This window comes from Oryzias latipes, chromosome 5 (genome assembly GCF_002234675.1).
Source record: "Oryzias latipes chromosome 5, ASM223467v1".
In the NCBI taxonomy this organism is placed as follows: Eukaryota; Metazoa; Chordata; class Actinopteri; order Beloniformes; family Adrianichthyidae; genus Oryzias; species Oryzias latipes.
The window spans coordinates 31,303,814-31,322,856 of record NC_019863.2 but is presented as its reverse complement, the minus strand read 5'-3'; the positions used below and the strand labels follow the sequence as shown (position 1 = coordinate 31,322,856).

The window sequence follows — 19,043 nt, the reverse complement described above, 5'->3', positions numbered from 1 at the left end:
TTTGTGTGCATGTTGACATGTGGACATTTTTGCAGCTAGCAGGTGTGTTGATAATATTTGAGTGTGTGTGAACAGGCCCCGCCCTTTTTGTACTACATTTGAACCGTACCGTAACGATAAACAACCAGTAAACCTGTCTGCTCTATGCTGCTTCATGGTCTTACCCCCCTTCCCCTCCTATTATCACCCTCCTACCCCCCCCTCTCTCTAACGTCCCTCTCTCTTCTTCCCCTCTTTCCTTTTCCGTCCGGTCCAACACCAAAGATTTTCAAACATGATTGAAATTAATAAATTTTGGCCTCAATTACAAAAGGGGTTTATTCAGACATACCTTTGGTTTGTCTGAAGATGAATAACCCCTCTTGTTAAAATAAAATATGTCCAACACAAGAGGCCCTCAGCTCTCATCTGTTTGCCTAGCTGTTGGACAGGACAAGTTAAAAAAAAAAAAAAAAAAAAAAAAAAAAACTTTAATAACTTTAACTTTAAAAGGACTTTCTAAAAATGACACGGAGCTGTTCGTCACCCCCAGGTGACCAAAAACTGAAATGGTTGCTGTGTAGATAAAATTAAAAGAAAAGCTGCCATTTAGAAAAAAGGTATTGATTTTTTTTTTTATTCTTATGAATTTGTCCCCTGCATCTCTTACCAAAGAAAGAGTCCGAGGTTTGGTCACTAAAACCAAACCAAACCAAGCAAATTCCTCCGTATATCTCTGAGGCATAACTAGCTGTGGCTGCTGAGAAAGATCCAGCTGCAAAGCATTGGTATAATGGATGCCTGTTCACTAATCCCAACCAAACTTGGCCTCTGACACAACCTTGCACCTTTTACCCCGTAAATCTCCAAAGAGCATTTCACAGTGTCAGAGATGTTTAATATAACCAAAAACCCCAGCCATCCGTTTAACGTCTCCCTCCGGCCCTCCTTCACTGAAACGGACCAACAGAAACCACACAGTGAAAAGAATCAGCTGGGTTGAATGAACAGGATTTTTTCACTGAAATGCCTTTAGGCCCAACAGAAAATGCTCTGCCTCCGCATAAATCCACAAACACAGGTAAGTAATGCAGGTGTAGACGTAGAAACATGCATGAAGACAAACTGTTGGGTCTGAGTGTCGATGACAAAACGTACAGACGAACAGATGATGGTTGGTGTGGTTCTCTGGTCTCAGTGTTTCTACAAAACTGCTCTGACGTCTGGGGAAACCAAACTATTGTTAAAACCGTAAAAAGAAAACAGAAATCCCAACAGTTTCCATAAACACGCATCTATTCTCTGATAAAGCTGAAATATGGACCTTTTCTGATTATGCAACATTTCAAACAAAACAATTTCTCTATAAAATTATTGACAAATAACCACATGATTTCCACTTAAATGTATTCGAGTGAGACGGAGGGCACACAAAAATACAAAAAAAAAAATTTCGTTTTACAGTTATTGGAGTGAAAATGTTAACACTATATTGGCCAGTTTAAGGTAGCTATATCATGCAAAATCAACTTATTTGAGCTTTTTAGCGTATTCCAATGTTAAATCCTCACTATAAACAACCCCAAAGCGTTATTTTGATTCCATTCCTCTAAAAAACCTCCACTCTAAGCAGCAGCTCCTCCCAATCCGCTAAACTGAGTGGGTCCTCACGTTGTGACATCACAAAATGAGGAACCGCCCCTTTCAGGAAAAGTCTGCGCTGCCAGCCCCGCCCCCAGGCTAACACACACACACTTTGCTAGTGGTGTTTGACAAAATCATTTTCCTTTTATAAGCACAATATTCACGTCCATCTTTGCAAGAGTTTGGATGTTGTTTGTTTTTTGTGGGTGAAACACGGATACGCTGCCGAGGCCGGCTATAGGTTGATGTCATGAAATGGGCACCACCCACAAGGAGCAAAAGGCGGAGCCTCAGAGATCGAGTCATCTTACTTCCGGGTAGGAAAACGAGCTGTGGAAAGAACTCATATTTCATTTAAAATTCATTCTTTAGTGCGCCAACTGTATAGTTTACTCTGAAAGGCTTAAGAAAATTATGATATAGGCCTTTTAAGAATAAATAGAAAAAGTTGTTTTTAAACAATAGTTTTCCCAGTAAAATAATTATTGTTATTGATTATGACAGTAATTAAAAAATTACAGTAATGATGATAGTGACCATTTTTATGATGTGTAATAAAAATAAAAGTTATTTTTCTTATTTTCCTAATTGTTTATTTCTGTATATCTATATATGTGCATTTCTATTCATAGAAATGTATGTCTTGCAATTATTTAAAATGTGTAAAATGGATTTTTTTATTTTTAAATGGATGAATGAGCAAACAGAGTTTTGATTCCCAGTCATGTCTAAACGGCTTTGGAAAGAGATGCTGCTTCTCAAATGTTCTTCATCGAGTCGAAAACGTTGCTCTCAGCAAGAAGGTCTTTGGTTGGAGCGAGGAGCCGAGCAGGAATGTGGGCTGTGGATGGAAAGGGAGGGACGGCGATGGGAAGAAAGATGTTGCTGGGACAACAGCCAGCCAAAGCAGACTGAGGCTGGGGAGGGATGTGGTTGGGACGGGGCTGAAGCCAGCCAAGGCTGGGAAAGAGCTGAAGAGCCCCATCAGGCCATGTAGTTGTTTTAAGTCACACAACTTCAGAAGCGCTTTGCCAACATATTTTTAATGACTAAATATGAAAACTGTGCATAGAAATAATTCATCTCTCATAGAGAAAAATCTGAAATAATTGGTTGAATGCTATGAATGTCTATTTTTAACCTTTGTTTTGTAAAGTGTCCTTGGGTGTCTTGAAAGGCGCTTTAAATAAAATGGATTATCATTATTATTATTATAAAGCGTTCAACCATTGTTTTCCTGTTTGTCTTTCTTTATTCTAGTATCTTCCACCATTTTATGCCACTTATTTCCTCCTACAATTGTTCATTGATTTCAACCATTCAACTATTCCAATGTTCAGCTCTTTCAGCTTTTTCCAGCTATGACTTTTGGTTCTTCAAATCCTTGAACTTTTCCAGATATTCCAGGATTTCTGCCTCCATAGAAACACATGGGAATCCTTGGAGCTGAGGCTCGTCTGGCATTTTTCACAAAAATACCTTTTTTTTTTATTGTGCTGTTTTCACTTTATTTATGGTCAACTTTGATCATTTCTTGCTTTCTTTATTATTTTCGGTAAAAAGATCATTTGAGGAGACGCCATAAATCAAAGGCTGAACATCTTCTGTAAAACACTCAAGTGTGAAAATATCCATCTAGTAATGTCTACATATTTCATCACTTCCTGTCTCGTGTTTTTTTTTTTAATGTGAGCTGTAAAATCCGGTTCCTCTCCGTGGTGATGTGATGCCGGGTGGAGTGACGGGTCCACACAGACCCATTAGGAGCTTCAATTAGACCTGCTGGTTCTCACCTCCTCCTCGCTCCCCGTGAAGCGGGCTTAACTCGTCCTCCACGCAGCTGTACCGTGTCGCAGTAGCTGATGTGGGAGGGGAGGGAGGGGGGAGAAAAGCCATTCAACGCACACATCTGGTACTGATTGCTTTGACACCTTAAAAAAAAGAAGGCACATGTTTGTCCTGACTGCCTCGCAAAAGCCTCTCAGGGAAGTCCTGATCCACAGAAAGGGTGGCAGGTAATGCGTATCGGCTAAGTGACTCTATTCAGGTTTGCGTTCATGTTACACATTAGCATCGGGATGACAGGTGGTGACTGGTCGGGGGAAAAAAAGGTAGCAGGAGCGGAGGTTTTTTTCTATAGGGAAACAAGCCTGACTCGGGACAAAAGGTGGTAGCAAATTAGGCGTTTTTAAATGAGGTATTGGAGTGATTTTTTTTTTTTTTTTTTTTTTGGGGGGGGGGGGGGGGGAGAAGTGCTCTCCAACTACCCAACTCAAGTGCAAGCATGTATGGAGTGGAAGCAGTTTAGCACGCTCCTTTTGTCGACGGAGAGATTTAGCGTTGTTCTTAGAGCCATTACGTGTCCACGAGTGAGAGGCAAACCCTCCAGAAGAACAGTTTTCTTTAGCTGGGACGATGTGGTTGAAGCGTTGCTGGATGACCGTTTGTTAAAGACTGAATCCTAAAAGTCTTTGTCCAAAGTGGGGTCACCGTATCACCCCTAATGGTGGGTCTGGATTCATTATGCGAAGGAGTTTATGCTCAACTGGTCTCACGAAGCAGCAGAAGACGAGGACTAGATGCCACCTGAAACACTGCCACCTTGTGCAGGGAGCCGTTTGGGCGTTCGTTGCATTACAAGTCTGGACTGGAGAGGTAGGGATACCAAGACCATAAAACAAAAACAAAGTTAAGAACATGTAGAAAACCAGGTCTAGGTTTCCTGTTCCCCAAACATGTCAACAGAAGAGACCTAACTATGTTTATTTGAGCTGGGTCCAATTCAAAGTCATTTGATTTTAAGTATCTGTATCAGATCTGTCCCGATCCGACACTTTTATAACATTAAAAAAATGAACAACCTGAAAAAAGAGATCCGTGATTTATATTTTATTCACCATATTTTATCATTTAACCCTTAAACAGAGCACTTCTGTCAAGTAGCTTGAACAATTATTTAAGAATAGAGCAACAACTAGATAAAAACAGGAGATAACTAGTCATGTGAGAGTTTGACAGTAATATTTTGATTTGATTTGATTTGAAATGGTTTGTTTTAAGCAATCAAAGCAAAGCATTAAATGAAACTAAATCCTGATCTTTTTTCTTTTGAAATGTCTTTGTAGGTTGTTGTTTGCGTCAGAAAAAACAATTCAGACACTTGCTGTCCGTTAAAAATGTTTTTTAAAAGAGTTATTGAGCCCAGAGATCTGAGTCTGTGAAGATCTTGCTAACTTTGCTGAACTGTTTTTGGGCGCCTCCTGCTCAAACTGCTGTGGTATTCTGCTGCACTTTACGCCAATAAAATGTTGTGATCTGTTCATGATATTCCGACTTCTAGTAGAGCATTTATCGCTGATAATAATGAGAATTAAATACATATCCAATCCCCGATCAGGATGTGACGTCAGATTCTGATGGAGTCTGAGATTATGTGATCAGATCAGATTTCCGATCACCTGATTGGATCTGGACATCCCGAGACTCGACTCAGAATTCACTTTTGAAAGAAATCATTGACAGATGTTATTCTGACAAAAACACCTTTCTACTGAAAAGATCCTCAACGACTGAGCTCAGAGTTTTGTGATCATTATCATCTTCATGCAGTTGTGAAGTTTCAAAGAGCGGCTCATGGAACCTCTGAAGCTAAATTTTTCTGGAAAACAATCATCAGCGCACCAAACGAAGGCTTTTCAGATCCTCAGGTTCATCATTTCATGACTGCAATAAAGTAGTTAAGTGTGTTGACAGACTTCGAGAGGACCAAACAGCAGCAGCAAACCAAAGGAAGTAAATTACAAACTGAAAGCATGAAAAAGTTTGAAAATGTCAACAATTGTACAGAGGTAAAGGGGCATAGGACTACCACATTATCATCTTTGTGTGTTTTTTTTTCCTTTCTAAAGCTAATTTTAAACAATAGCGCCTTCAAATGAGCATCTGTTGATACAGCGGGATCTTTCCAGGTCGATTGGTTTGATTCCGTCTTTGGTACTCTCCTGAGAGAACCGCTGAAAAACGCAAAGATCTACAATTTACAGCCATTTCCGATCAATTAACACGGAGGCTTTTAGACTTGAAAGAAACCTGAACGACTTTTCATTTAAAGGACAGGAAGTACGGCAACAATCTCAAGAACCACGCTTTGAATCATCAGGTATTTCCTTTTTACATTCCCTGCATTTTAAAAACACTTGCATCTCAAATTAGAAAATTAGAAAGAGGTTTTTCAAACATGGAAGCCTTTTCTGGACTTTTTCAATCGGCAGTCTACAAAGGTTTAACACTAACTTTGGTTTTATGCACAGGAACGGATTTTATTGTACCTTCTGTATGTATGGCTAATTCTTTTTTCTTTTTCATGTGAGTATATCTGACAGCGGGTACAGGGTTGGTTTTGTTACTATTTTTTGTTCTTTGTTTTTCTTGTTTGTGCAATATAACTGTGTAAATTAATCAACATATTAGGCACAAAACAAATAAAAACACAGTTGATACAAAGTAATCAACAAATCACAGCAAAGAAGGAAAATGAGGAAAATTTCTCTACATCATGAAGACTTTTGTTTTGTTTACATGTTAATGGATTTCTAATAATTGTAAATCAGTATTCAGGGACTCAATAGGCTGCTTTTAGGAGGCTGGAGGTGAAAGTTTTCCATCAGTCAGAACCCTTTGAGTCCCAGCATGCACTGCAGCCCCACTACTGCCACAGACAAGGAACCACCACAAATCCCAAACATGGCTTTCCAATCTCTCCAAAAGGCTTCCACATTACTCCCTTTTCAACCACTACATGCTTGCAGTGTGCCTACCTGACCACGACAAATGTTCCGACTGAGGGAAGCAGGTTCAAAGCGCTCACATGAGGCTCCGTCAGGACGAGTAACTCTACCTTTCTCTCTTCTTCCCTGCTGAGCTTACACATGTTCCTGCATTTTGGTCTCTTTACAGCACTGTAGCATGGTTTATATGCAAACATAAACACATCAAAAGCCTAAAGACCCATTCCGATCATCTTTGGGTCTATTTTTAAAAAACAGTGGTCTCTTTAATTATGACCAAAATTAAAAAAAACTGTTTTTTTTTCTTGGACATAGTTACTGCAGAGTGGCAGGATTTCATTAGAAATTCGTCTGAGTTATGGGCACGACCATTGTTGTGGAGCAACCCCGCCCACCCTTCCCGTCACCCGTAACTGAGAGCTCTCTGTGTACACGCTCTCCCGCTAGCTTACAACCCCTCACACCACCAACCAAACATTATACCGGTGCAACAAAGATGGCGAGCAATGTTGGAGTTATTCAGCCGTACAGTTTAGATCCGGATCAGACGAGGAAAACAAAGACGTTCATGGATCTGTATGTCTGCTGGTGGATGAATCAGAATGGAGCAGAGCAGGGAGCTTGCTGTGTAAATATGATCTTTTTAAAACAGCATTTTTTAATCTTTCATTCTCTTCATATTTCGTCCTCCTTCCTCAGTAAAAAGCCACAAGAACATGTTAAAAACCCCAAGAACACACATTTAATCCAAAGGGGAGTCTTTAAATGTTCATTGAATTTAGACGTGATAAAGTGACCAAACTAAGATATTTTAAAATAAATTTTAACCACGACTGAATCCGTAAGTGATCGAAGTAAAACAAAAAAAATACAATAAATGAATTTAAAAACTGCATAATAAAGTAAAGTAAAAATAATGACAAACAATGAGTAACTGTGTTCTGGTTTCATCAAGACGTCAATTTGTAGATATTATTATCTGAAAAGAGGCAAAATCTCACTTAATTGAATTTACTGAGTTGGTTTAAGAAGCCTTCCTTCACTCACTGCACACAAACGCTAAACACAAGTCCGGAGTCTCGTTGACGTCCCAGTCTGCTTGTGAAATTAACAGAAGAAAAAGTCATTTGAAGGCAATGTTAATAATATTGTGCATGTTTAACCCTTTCCTAAAACATTCATTATGTTTAATGAGCTCAGCTGCATCCCTGTATTGATTTCACATGCACAGCTTTCCTCTGGAGAATCTTTATGGATTTTCCAGCTGCTCTGCAGAACCGTCCACTAAAGAGGAACGCCATGGAAGATGCTCGCCGTCTGCCCATTTCCTGACCTCTGACTCTGACGTCACGACATCAATGATGTATTGTGATAGATATTATTGCTTTATGGATCCTGAAAAAGCACGGATTGGTCCTTTGGTCGCAGCTGAAACGAATTCCTGGTTTGATTTTCTTGCTAAATTTCTTAAAAGAAGTAAAATGGACATTGTGTGGATAAAAATTGAGACATGATACTTTTACAGCATTTCAACTTTTCCCCCTCCAAAACCTGTTGAGGACTATTTTCTATTCAGCTTTGCTGAATATGAAACAACTTGAGTGTCAATTCAAGGAGCTCCATCAGAGCTGAGTGTTTGGTATTGATTATAGAGTTTATAGCTGCAGATGATTAATGAGTGCCGTATCACTATAATCCAGCTAAATGATGTCTGTTTCATAGGAACATGACTAGAGTGAAAACCATCCCATACTTTATCATTTCTCCAATCCAACCCAAAAACCTGACATATTTCAGCATCCATGTGGGAGTTTGTTGGATTTCAGGTATGTTTTCTGTGGTTCATTTCATTTTCTGTACAGGTTTGGTGTTTTCTGCTGTCCGTCTCACCTAATGATCACCCACAGCTGTCTGGAGTCGGGTAATTATCTCCAGGAACATCAAGAGTCCCTCAGCTCAGCTTGGTCGGGTTGTGTGTTGTCATTCCCTTTTTGTTTCCCTTCATTTCATGGGGTTTTTGCATCTTTGCATTCAGTAGCTTCTGTCATGTTTTAAGATGATAAACCTTCATTCCTGATGGTGGCGCTAAGACGTGATAAACATTTTAAAAAAATAAAATAAAATCTTTGACAATTTTTTCAATTACCTGTTAGTTTGTTTGTATTACAGCGTGTCAACAGATAGTGCTGGGAAGGGGGGGCGGGGTTGCTCCAAACCAAAAGTCTTGCCTACAACTCAGAGGTGAATTTATAATGAACTCCTGCCTCTCTGCAGGAACTATGTCCTAGAAAAAAACAGGCTTTTGGATTTGTTTTTATTTTTTTTAGCTGTTATACAAAGCTATATGATGGATTAGCCTTACATTTAGCTGTACAATGTTAGCTCAAAATGCTATCAACTTCTATCACCAAAATGAAAAATCTTGTATTATAATTTAACTTTCCGCCTTTAACTAAAAAAAGCAAAAGGAATATAGTTTTCATCAAAATACTGATACAAATGGCTAATCTGATGTGAACAGTATGAAGCATTCTTTCATAATTGGATTACAGGAAGTCAATCACTAAAAAGTGTGATTTCTCCGCTCCAATCTTGACCGTTATGCCACCCTGTCCACTTTACATTCAGACGTCATGTGCTTTGACTCATTATTAACCTCTATTTAACCAGGATTTCCCCATTGAGAATAAAAACGTCCAATTTGCTTTATTTGCAACATTTTTAATCGCAGTTAAATGATGGTTTTAGATCGTTCACCACATGCATTAACATTGTAGGCATTCCTCATTTAATTGATGTAATTACGTGACATTGCAGGGTCTTCTGTTCTAAATTTTGCATGGTTCTATGATTAGGACCCCATTCTGTCCTATTAATTTAGGAAAATAGCTGCAGAGCTCTAAAGCAGACATGCTGCTAAAGGCCAAAGCAGTTCACGTCGAGGCGTTAATTCCCATTTCTCTAAGCAGAGGCCATGACCTGTGAATAGAAACTATCACACTTTAGGAAGACAAACATCACGTCGGAACGCGGACACATGAGTTTTTTGCTATAATTGTAGCAACAAAAACATTATTTTTAAAACCTTGCAGCTATAATCAGCTACAGTAAAGCATATTAGAGAGAAATCTGAGACACGGAGAAGAAAATCCAAAGGTTAAGTTTGTTGAGTCGGGTCGGTAACGGAGGAGCAGGTCTGCTAGGGTCTCTAATCAGACGCTGGCAGCAGCTCAGCTGGACCCATGGACCTGTTTAGGTCACAGAGTGAGCTAAAGATTGAGCTAAGAAGATTGACTGAGGCTTTGTCTGAAGCGCGCCGACAGAAGAAAGATGTTTGATCAGCAGCAGATGTTGTGTTGCCTTTGGAGGACCAAAACCAGTCTCTCTGCATCAAAACACTGCAGTGCTGCTGCAGTCCAAGATCGTAGTTTCCACCCAGAACGGACGGGGGGGGGGCGGGGTTCTGCTGCTGGGGGACAGAGAGGAAGAATTGGGGGGGGGGGGCAGAGATGGACCAAAAACAAAAGGTGGATGTCGCGTGCACCCGCCGTCTCTGATAGATGTGATGTAGAGCCGGGCGGCACAGGCGACGATTCAGGTAGAAAAGCCCTCCCTTTGTGATGCAGATGACAACGCAATCAGCCGGGCTTTGTCTCGGATGATGGGCTGCACTCCCGGGGACACTGGGAGACGGACACTAATCCGGAGGGTTTGTGTTCTCCGGGCCTGCTCACAAAGGCAGTGTCACAGTACCTGGGTTGTGTGTGGATGTGGGTCCCTGGAACAAGGTCTGACCTCTCTCAGGGTACACTCTCCCTCCTCCTCCTTCTTATTCTGCTCCTCCTCCTCCACCTCCTCCTCCTCCTCCTCCTCCTCCTCCTAGTACTCCTCCATGAATCTCTGGGGATCTCGCTTTGCCACGATGAATATTAAAGCGACACATTGCTAATGTGCACAACTCAAATCAACACGGAAGACGTGACGAGAATAAAAGGCACGCCAACTGTTGGGTAAGCGCTTCCATCCATACGGATCCAAATTTTACGGACGTCACACTGTGGATTAGATCTGCAGCCCTCTCAAAATGTGCCTCTAGAACTATTCTGGAAACGCACTTTAACTGTATCCTAATGACTGAGATTCCCGGGGGAGGGAGTGAGGATGAATCAGGCTCCTGCTAACAAATATGACTTACCCAGAGACTCTGCTAGACCAATTAACATGTGCTAATTAAGATAACATGATATGAGGACATCCTTGATCTAGATTTCTGTGTGAGATGTTCGAAAGGTTACAGGAAGGTAAAAGCAAGTTTCTCGCATCAACACCAAAACTCTCTTCCCAGAATTAAACGTGACTCCATGGCGGCCCAGATCTTTCCCAAAGATTCAACTTTTGCTCTCAAGAAACCGACACTTTTTTCCCACAACCGAAAACCAAACCCGTAGGAATGATGAACATTTGGACTTTCGGTGGGACCCAGCCCACCCGTCTGCCCTGCCCGGAGAGGTTCGAGTCCCTCTGTAGCGCCCGTCATAGTGGAGCAGACAATGCATGAAAAGATGATATCAGAGTCCACAAAAAACACTTCAAAAAATATCTAGTCTTCGGCTATGCTTTAGTACTGCAGACGATAAGTAATATGATTTTGTTCAACTAGCATAGTACAACAGAAAAAAAGGATTAAGATCAAATGGAAAATGCGTCGGTGGAACAGAGCTTTTACAAACTACAGACTTTTATTTATTTTTTTAAATGTGGCCTCAGAAAGTCTTACTACAACTAACAAGTACCAAATTCAAAAGAGTCCACTACTACACAATTTCCCTCAATAATGGAAAAAGGAGGGATAGAGTCTTGTCCTGCTGTGATTGGACACGGCGTGTGGTAGACTCTGGAGAGGTCATTGAATCCTATTCAAGGTTAAAAGCACTCTCACAGATGAACCTGGGTTTTTGTGTTGTGTGAAGGAGCCCAAGAAAGAATGTGTGTGGATTATGCAAGAATATACTGGTACGCAACTAAGAAACATGAACGCAAAGATCAAACCAGGGTTTAAACAACCGGGTTTCTTTGAGATGAGAAAGGTCATCCACACTTTCAGCTTCCCCCATCGATGTCAGGTGGGTGTTCTTCCATGTTTCTGCTTAGCCACTTCAGAAATGTCTCGGTATTTGGCTATTGTTGTGTTGTTTGCTGCCTCAGTGTAGAATTTCCTGCGTCTTACAGCTTTTAAGCGTGTTCTGCGACCCAGCAAGCTTCCTGATGACAGTAACTGACGTCTCATCAGGTGAGAACGGGTCTGCGGTGTCGTTGTTTGCCAGCACCTTACGGATCCCTGAAGAACATGGACCACCTGTTTCCTCTGAAAATATTTTGATTCCAGATTGCATCGCGGAGCAGCCCGCTTGACCATCTGGTCTCTGAACTAATCAGGCCGAATTGTTGACCAAAGTGACACCTGTTCCTATTTTAAGGAGAGGAAATACAATAAAATATAATTAAAAAAGAACTCACTCTAACTGAAATAGATCTTCGGATGTAAACCATTTTGACTGAAAGCAACAGAAAGATTTCTATTTTAGGACTTCAAGATGTCAAACTTTAAGTATTAACTTGAATACGTTAATATTATAATGCACTTCATCCATATGGCTGGAGAGGATGCACACTGAGAAACAGTTGGCTCCTCAATGCCCTCAGCAATTAGGTTTAATTGTGTGGTAAATGTCTCATGATGTGAGCTGCTCAGGTAAACTGATCTTAAGAGATTCCTTTTATTAATGCCACAGCACATTCTAAATAGAAATGTATATGAACATGTATAAGGAATGCCACATCTCTTGGTTTAAATCTGATTATGTTGAACAGACTCATGAAGAAAGTGAGTCGTTGTAGCCTTTCTGCATTTGTTTCCATTTGTTTAAGTCAAGAGTTTCAAGCACGTTTTGGTTAAATTTAATACATTTCATTTGTTTGTTATTACACAAGGCTTATTACAAGGCGTTTAATGTGTTTCATCATTGCTACTTGCTAATTAGTAAATTTAAAGATATTTTAATCTAAATTTTTAGTTTTGTTTTTTTCAGAATACACAAATGTACACCAAACTGAAACACTAATCTGGGCCCGAAGATTTAAGGTTTAAACAGACCGGTGGGGAAATTGAATGGCTGCATATTAAACAGTTCAATTCTCTCTAATGTAGCTTGAACAACTGAGCAAAAGTAGTTAACCATTGACTAGTATAAAGCGCCAAATTTTAAACGTAAATTTGAAAGTGCAACAGTGTCAGGAAGTAAGAACTTTTTAAAAGTGTTGTCTTAATTCTTACTGTCCTTTTCTAGCTTAAGGAATAAAATGATTTCTTTTTTCTTGATAATGTAGTGTGGACTGAGTCGTTCTGGACTATGTTGATTTTGTAAACCTTGTAATTTGTTGTGAGTGATCTTTTTTTTTATGTCAAATGATGTTTTTTGTATTAAACACAGCTTTGTCCTTACCTGCTTACCTGAAATCGCAAACTTGCGCCAAAAGTATTTTGCATTTACGATGTTCTTCTTATGGACCTGAAAGTATCTCTAACAGAAGTCCTGTTTCGTTTGTGGCTCCTGCTCAAACTGGTGCCGGAATATTCTGTGCTTTACGGAAATATAATGTTGTGATCAGTTCATGATATGCAGGTGAGAGACGTCTATGGGGTCTAATTAATAGTAAGCTTGAAATGCATGATCCTGATCCAAATGTTGAGAATGAATGTATATACCAATCTCTGATTGGGATGTAACGTCTAAATTCGGTTAAGTACAAAACTACAAGAAACGTATCCACATATAATTAATAAAAATTAAATGTTGCCTCAAATACAAAAGCGGTTTATACAAATATACACCTTGTGTGACAGTTAAATCTGTTCACACAAGAGGCACTCAGCTCTGATCTGTTTGCTCAGCTGTTGGACAGGACAAGTGTAAAAAAAACAAAGGCCTGAAACTGCGTGATCGGGTCCTGTTTCCAATCACATGATTGGATCTGGACATTCCTAATGTATATGAACAATAATTGAGTTTTAATATTTACTTTACAGTCAGTGAAAGTGTCTGTACTTTTCATTCAAATTGGGTTTCCATGTTGTTGGCAAAGATTCTGTTAATGAAGGATAAACGCTGTAAAGGCTGAAGTATGATGAACTTACAACTGACCCGAACCCCAGACACTGATTGAGTTCAGAAATTATTCCAGGCCCCCCCCCCCCAAATATGTGACAACCTGAAGCTGCATCAACACCACATAAACGGTGTTTGACTTTACCATCAACTTTCGGAGACTTCTGTTTATTCATCAAACACGTTCCGCAAATGAAAAAGGATTTTAGAATCATATCCAGAAGGCAAAAGTCTAGGCCTGTTAACAGCAGAAGAGAAGGGAGAGTTGGGCTGTGAAAGATAACTGAAGCTTTCAGAGGTGAACAGCTGAACGCCACGGAAACGGTGTCCAAACAGTCGATTACTACAAGTGGAGTTAAACTGGCCGACGCCAGGGGCGACGTTCACACCGCTGCTCCAGAGACGACCAGGACCAACTTTATTTTTATTTGGCCCTAAAACAATAAAACTGAAAATATAATATGTGATCAACTTGACAGCTGGAAATCTCCCAAACATTGAGAGCCCACAGCAGCTTTCACATTGCAGTGCTACTCAGTCCTGAGCAATGTCGGCTGATGCGGTGAGAGAAAAATCACATCTAAGAAAAAAATCCTCCTTGTGTCTTGATCTATCCCAAAAGGTAGCCTTACATGTCTCAGAAATGAGACACCCCCTTCAAGTAAAACAACTGGTACCAGCACTAATTGAAATTTTGCATGCAAAGTGACAATGCCTGGGCCCTCGGCAGCATGGATTAAGCCTTGAATAGAGACAGATTCTTTGTGAAAGCCTACTGTGGCGGTTGGCGTTCTGGCCAGCTCCCTGCATCTGCTCATTGGGTGAACTGAGAAAACACTGGAATTGTATACGGTGGCTCATTTTACCTTCATCTAATCCCGTTTCAGAACCTGCCTTCATGTCTTTATTTTGGGCTTCCATATACATGTTGCACATCCTCTTTTCAAAAACACATTTCCATATGAAAGAAAGCATGTTCACTGAAGCTGGCAGAACTCAAAAAACATAACGGCGTGTTGAGGATGAAGAACATGAGAGCTCAAACGCATATTCGAAACTATGGGATTGATCAAATCTGGGGGTGTGATGATTCATTTTAATAGCGATTCAATTCTTATCATCATTTCTAGTTTACGACACGGTTCATAGTCGATATTGTTTCATGCTGAAGGATCCGATTCACTAAACCTAAAATCAATCCAGGCCTCCTTTAGCCAAAAATTCAACCAGTGTGACTCAGAGATAAATACCTGGTTACTGAACAGTGCAGGTGAAGTTTTTCACATTCCTTGTATTCTTAGTTGTTTTTCCAAATCCAAACAATCCAAAGGGAACATTAATAGAACATTCTAGCACACTGGATGGTCACATGGCTTTGATCAATTTGAAGTGTTTCCACACATTGGACTGGAACGATGGACTAATCAGTTTCATGCTGCCATCACGTGTGTGTTGTCCGCTGTGATGACACTTTTACGTTATAGTATAGTATAGCATAGTATATTTATAGTAGTAGTAGAGTTACAGTACAGTAATCAATCCAAATGGTATTTTTCAAGATCAATCAATTTCCTTTTGAAACTATTTTTGTAATGATATAGGTCGATTCCATAAACGACCTCGGACAGATTGATTTCGCTGGATGGTAGGAATAGAACTCGATTCATCGATAGAGTAGATTAAACGTTACCCTCCTAAGAAAAACCCCAAAGTCCACCGAGCGAGCCTCCGTTTTGACAGGTTGATGCTCGGCCGATTTTAAGACTCCGCGCTGTGAACCAATTCCACCTCTCTTTAGCCCCCTCTTCTGTGGATTCTGCCCCGTTTCCATTGGAGAGGAGGGCAGGGCAGGAGAAAAGAAGAAGTTCTCTGAAAGCCATCCTACCGGCCCCACAGATGACGTTTCTCGTCTGGAGGAAGGTTGTAGATGCGCACGGCAACAACCCCTCTAGAAAATGTTTGGACACTGAAACATCACAACACACAAGAAGGGGGAGGAAAGCCAATGATGGGTGATGTTAATCTCATCTCCTTCTTCATCAATTTTCTAGCTGCAGGATGAATATGTGAGCCTCCTCTAAACAGAATTAGACCAGCGCCGCTGTTATTAGTGGGGCTGTCAACTAAGCACTGATGACAATGAATGGGTCGGCTAATGAAGGGATAAATCCAATGTGTGTTTCAGGGACGTGCTTGACAGAGCTGGGCTACTTTTCTTAGCAGCGTGCGTCCATTACTTTTCCAGTCACTTCCTGTTAACTAAAGCAATAAGACGTTCCATCGATTCATATTAACGACAAATCCAAGCTGCAGAATAACGGCTGAACGCAACTTTTGAATGAAGAAAAAGTAGTAGGGCAACAAAGTCCTGAAGTATACCAAGAGGAGGCTGAGGACAAATGATAGCGGATTCGATTCAGATATCAACGCGTCGAGGCCGGTTTCAGGCCGCAGCTCGGCCCGCCGTGTTGACATGCTGTTTGTAAAACAGACACTTGGGACACGGCTGCGATTTTGTTAAGTTCAACCAGAGTTTTAATCCTCTAATCCTCCACAGCATGGTCGCTTATTCACGGATCATCTGTAGAGCAAATAGACCTTTAGTGTTTGCACCTTTTAGTTGGGCTTTTGTAGGATCCTGCCACATCTCAACTTTATATAAACGGTAAACTTCAGCGGAACTTTCTCACATTGCATAAAGATTCTTCAATCAATAAATAATCAACTGTGATGTTACAAATGTATAGCTGAAAGCAGAGCGTGACCTATACATGTTTAAACCGGCTTTCACTTCAGAAACAATAACAAGAAAATGTCCTGTTTCTGTGTCAGACTGAACCACTGGAGGGCTCTTTTCCGTTGCATGCTGGGACTTTTTTTTTTTTTTTTTGGATTAGAGCTGCAGTGACCTCTTTTTCAACTTCTAATTTTTCCAACGTAAGCGAGCCTCGCCACTCCATTGGACAGTCTGGTAGGGTGAGTCACAGGGTAGACTTTGAGAAGAAAGGGGGGGGTCCGCTCGACCACGGCGTTCGGCATTTTAAACCGAAGCCCCCCCCCCCCCCCCCCCCACACACACACACAGCCCGAAACCAGCTCGCCGAACTCATGTCGTGTTCGCACTCCAGCTATCAATGCAAACAGAATCACTGCTGAAACGGGGAATGTATCTAAATCTGTAAAAATCTTAACTTTTGTTTGGAAATTTAAAAAAGGACAATAAAGAGGATGGAGCAGCAGCAGCAACAATACCAGAGGCCTTGTATGCATTCTGAAGGAAAAACAAAGGGACCGTAGTGTGTGAAAGTCATGTTTTTGTTGGTTTGCTTTAATTTCCTGTTCCGTCCTTCCACTTGAAAAAAGTTACTTCAAGAGAAAAACATTACACTTGATATTATTTCATTACCCGGGATATCATATTATTACTAATTAAATGAAAACAAACTATTTTAATATTTTTCCCACACACTCATGGATAATGTTACACATTTTTTTAGCAGTTTTTACTTTTAACACAATTTATTTTACATGGAAGGTGTTTATATTTAGTTTAAATTAAAGTTCATAAACATGAAATAAAAAAATATTCTTGGAAGAAAGTAATTTATTTGCAACAATCTCAATAATTTACCAAAAATATATATTTTCATTCATTTTTAACATGAGAATAAATATTGCTTTGCCAAGAGTAAAATACCAAAATTTTTATATATAATTGTTGGATTTTATTTGATTGTATTTTTAGTTTTCATATAGATTCTGACATTTAACATATTTAGAAAATGTTAGCAAAAATATTTAATGTATTGTACAAATATTTTTTCTGCACACATATAACGTAATGCGTGCCGCTTCCTTTAGTTTTTATAAATATGTAATTTAATCTGAATAATAAACTAAAGCAGTTAATGTGAGTTCCAAGAGTTTTTACTACAATTTTACAAAATTACAATGATTGTCCTTCACTTTTTAAATCTAAGTCCAGATTTATGAAGAGAATTTAGGTTCAAACATGATTTTTATTTTTATTTTTTTTGGCTTCATCCGGTTGTTTCCTCTGGTTTCAAACTGCTTCCTGTTCCACCTTTAATCATGAGGTTGGGTGAGCTGACCAAAGAAGTCCACATTTGTTGTTGTCCTCAGAATAGACGGAATAAATGACTGGGTTGACACTTCCACGGAGCAGTGAGGTCTCCTGACCTGTCAAAGGGCGACGCTGTCCCAGTTCAGAAATATCCATTTATTGTCGTTTTTTTAAATAGATTTAAATGTATTGTTATTATTATTATTATTATTGTTATTATTATTATTATTATTATGATGTCTAAACAGAATAAAATGCTGCTCTGGGAGTTATAGGTTAGTGAGGCTGATCTCGATAATTAAAATGTAAATGATAGTGGTAAATGCCGGGTGGGTGAGCAGTCTTTGTGTTGTTTTTGTGTAAACACACACAGACAGGCTGCTCTCCCATTCAACCTGCCTCATTGTGCGTTGAGCCCCGCTGACTGCTGCCTTTTCTGGCTCGGACCGGCCCGGCCCGGCCCGGCCTGCGCTCCCATGATGAACCCTGCGCTGAAGCCATGATCTGCAGCTCCTCCTGAAGCCTCACAGAGATGCCGCCGCTGGACCGCGTTCATGCTTGTACACCCAGCTGTGTGCGTGACAACTAAAAAAGCGACACACCTCCAGGGACAGATGCGCGCGGCTGCTCCGCATCCTCCTCATCCGAACGTGGCCCACCGCGCGGGCAGCACACAGGCTCGCGGGAAGTTAAAACATCCCAATAATTAACGCTGTTATTAACGCGCTTTGTCTCAAACTCTACCGGCACGAGCCGGACGCGTCTCCTGCCCGCGAGGATGGAAACACCAGCTTACCTTCGACAGCTATGACGGCAGGTATAGTCCACAGTATCCAGAGAATATCCATTATTAGTCACTTAAGGAGCCCAGACATTCAAATGAAATAAGTCCCGAGAGCCATTGACAGAAGGGGCAGAGCGGGGAACTGGCGGTCCTTCTCCTCCAATCGCGCGATTCCAGAAGGCAGCAGAGCAACTCAAATCTGAACCAAGTTTGGGCGAAACCAAAACAAGCGCAGACGTAGGGGAGCACGGAGCAGCGCACAGGCAACGTTGCGGCGCTCGGCAGCCGCGCGACAATAGTCCAGTTCATAGGCGACACGTTCGATAACCGCACGTCAACAGCTGACGAAAAAAAGCGTCTGTATCCGTCCGCCCTCAGTGAGGACCCTCGGCGGGAGAACCCGTCGTCCCCTCCGCGTCCGCTTGAATAAACCCAGCTGTCAATCACGGACAGTCGCCGTACCTAGCGATAATTAAGTGTTTAGGGTCCGCGTATAAAAGATGGAGGGACTTGTTGGAGCTTCCCGCCGCTCACTTTGGCGCTGCGGTCTGAACTTTCATCAGGCGAACCCGAAATCCATAATTTCAGCCGAACGTGAA

At 40.8% G+C, this 19,043-nt stretch overlaps 1 protein-coding gene across 4 annotated transcripts in view; it reads right to left on the bottom strand.

Annotated features, from left to right (window-relative positions):
* Window positions 1-18,830, bottom strand: part of LOC101165974 (ephrin type-B receptor 2) — a 148,246-nt gene extending 129,416 nt beyond the window's left edge. For 2 of the 4 annotated variants that reach the window (XM_023955297.1, XM_023955298.1), the window contains exon 1: window positions 18,457-18,830. In XM_023955297.1, the coding sequence (XP_023811065.1) occupies window positions 18,457-18,508 (52 nt within the window). In that variant the 5' untranslated portion in view covers window positions 18,509-18,830. The remainder of the gene's footprint in view (window positions 1-18,456) is intronic. The other 2 variants (XM_023955295.1, XM_023955296.1) reach the window with 2 other exon arrangements.
* Between the last annotated feature and the right edge of the window lie 213 nt (window positions 18,831-19,043).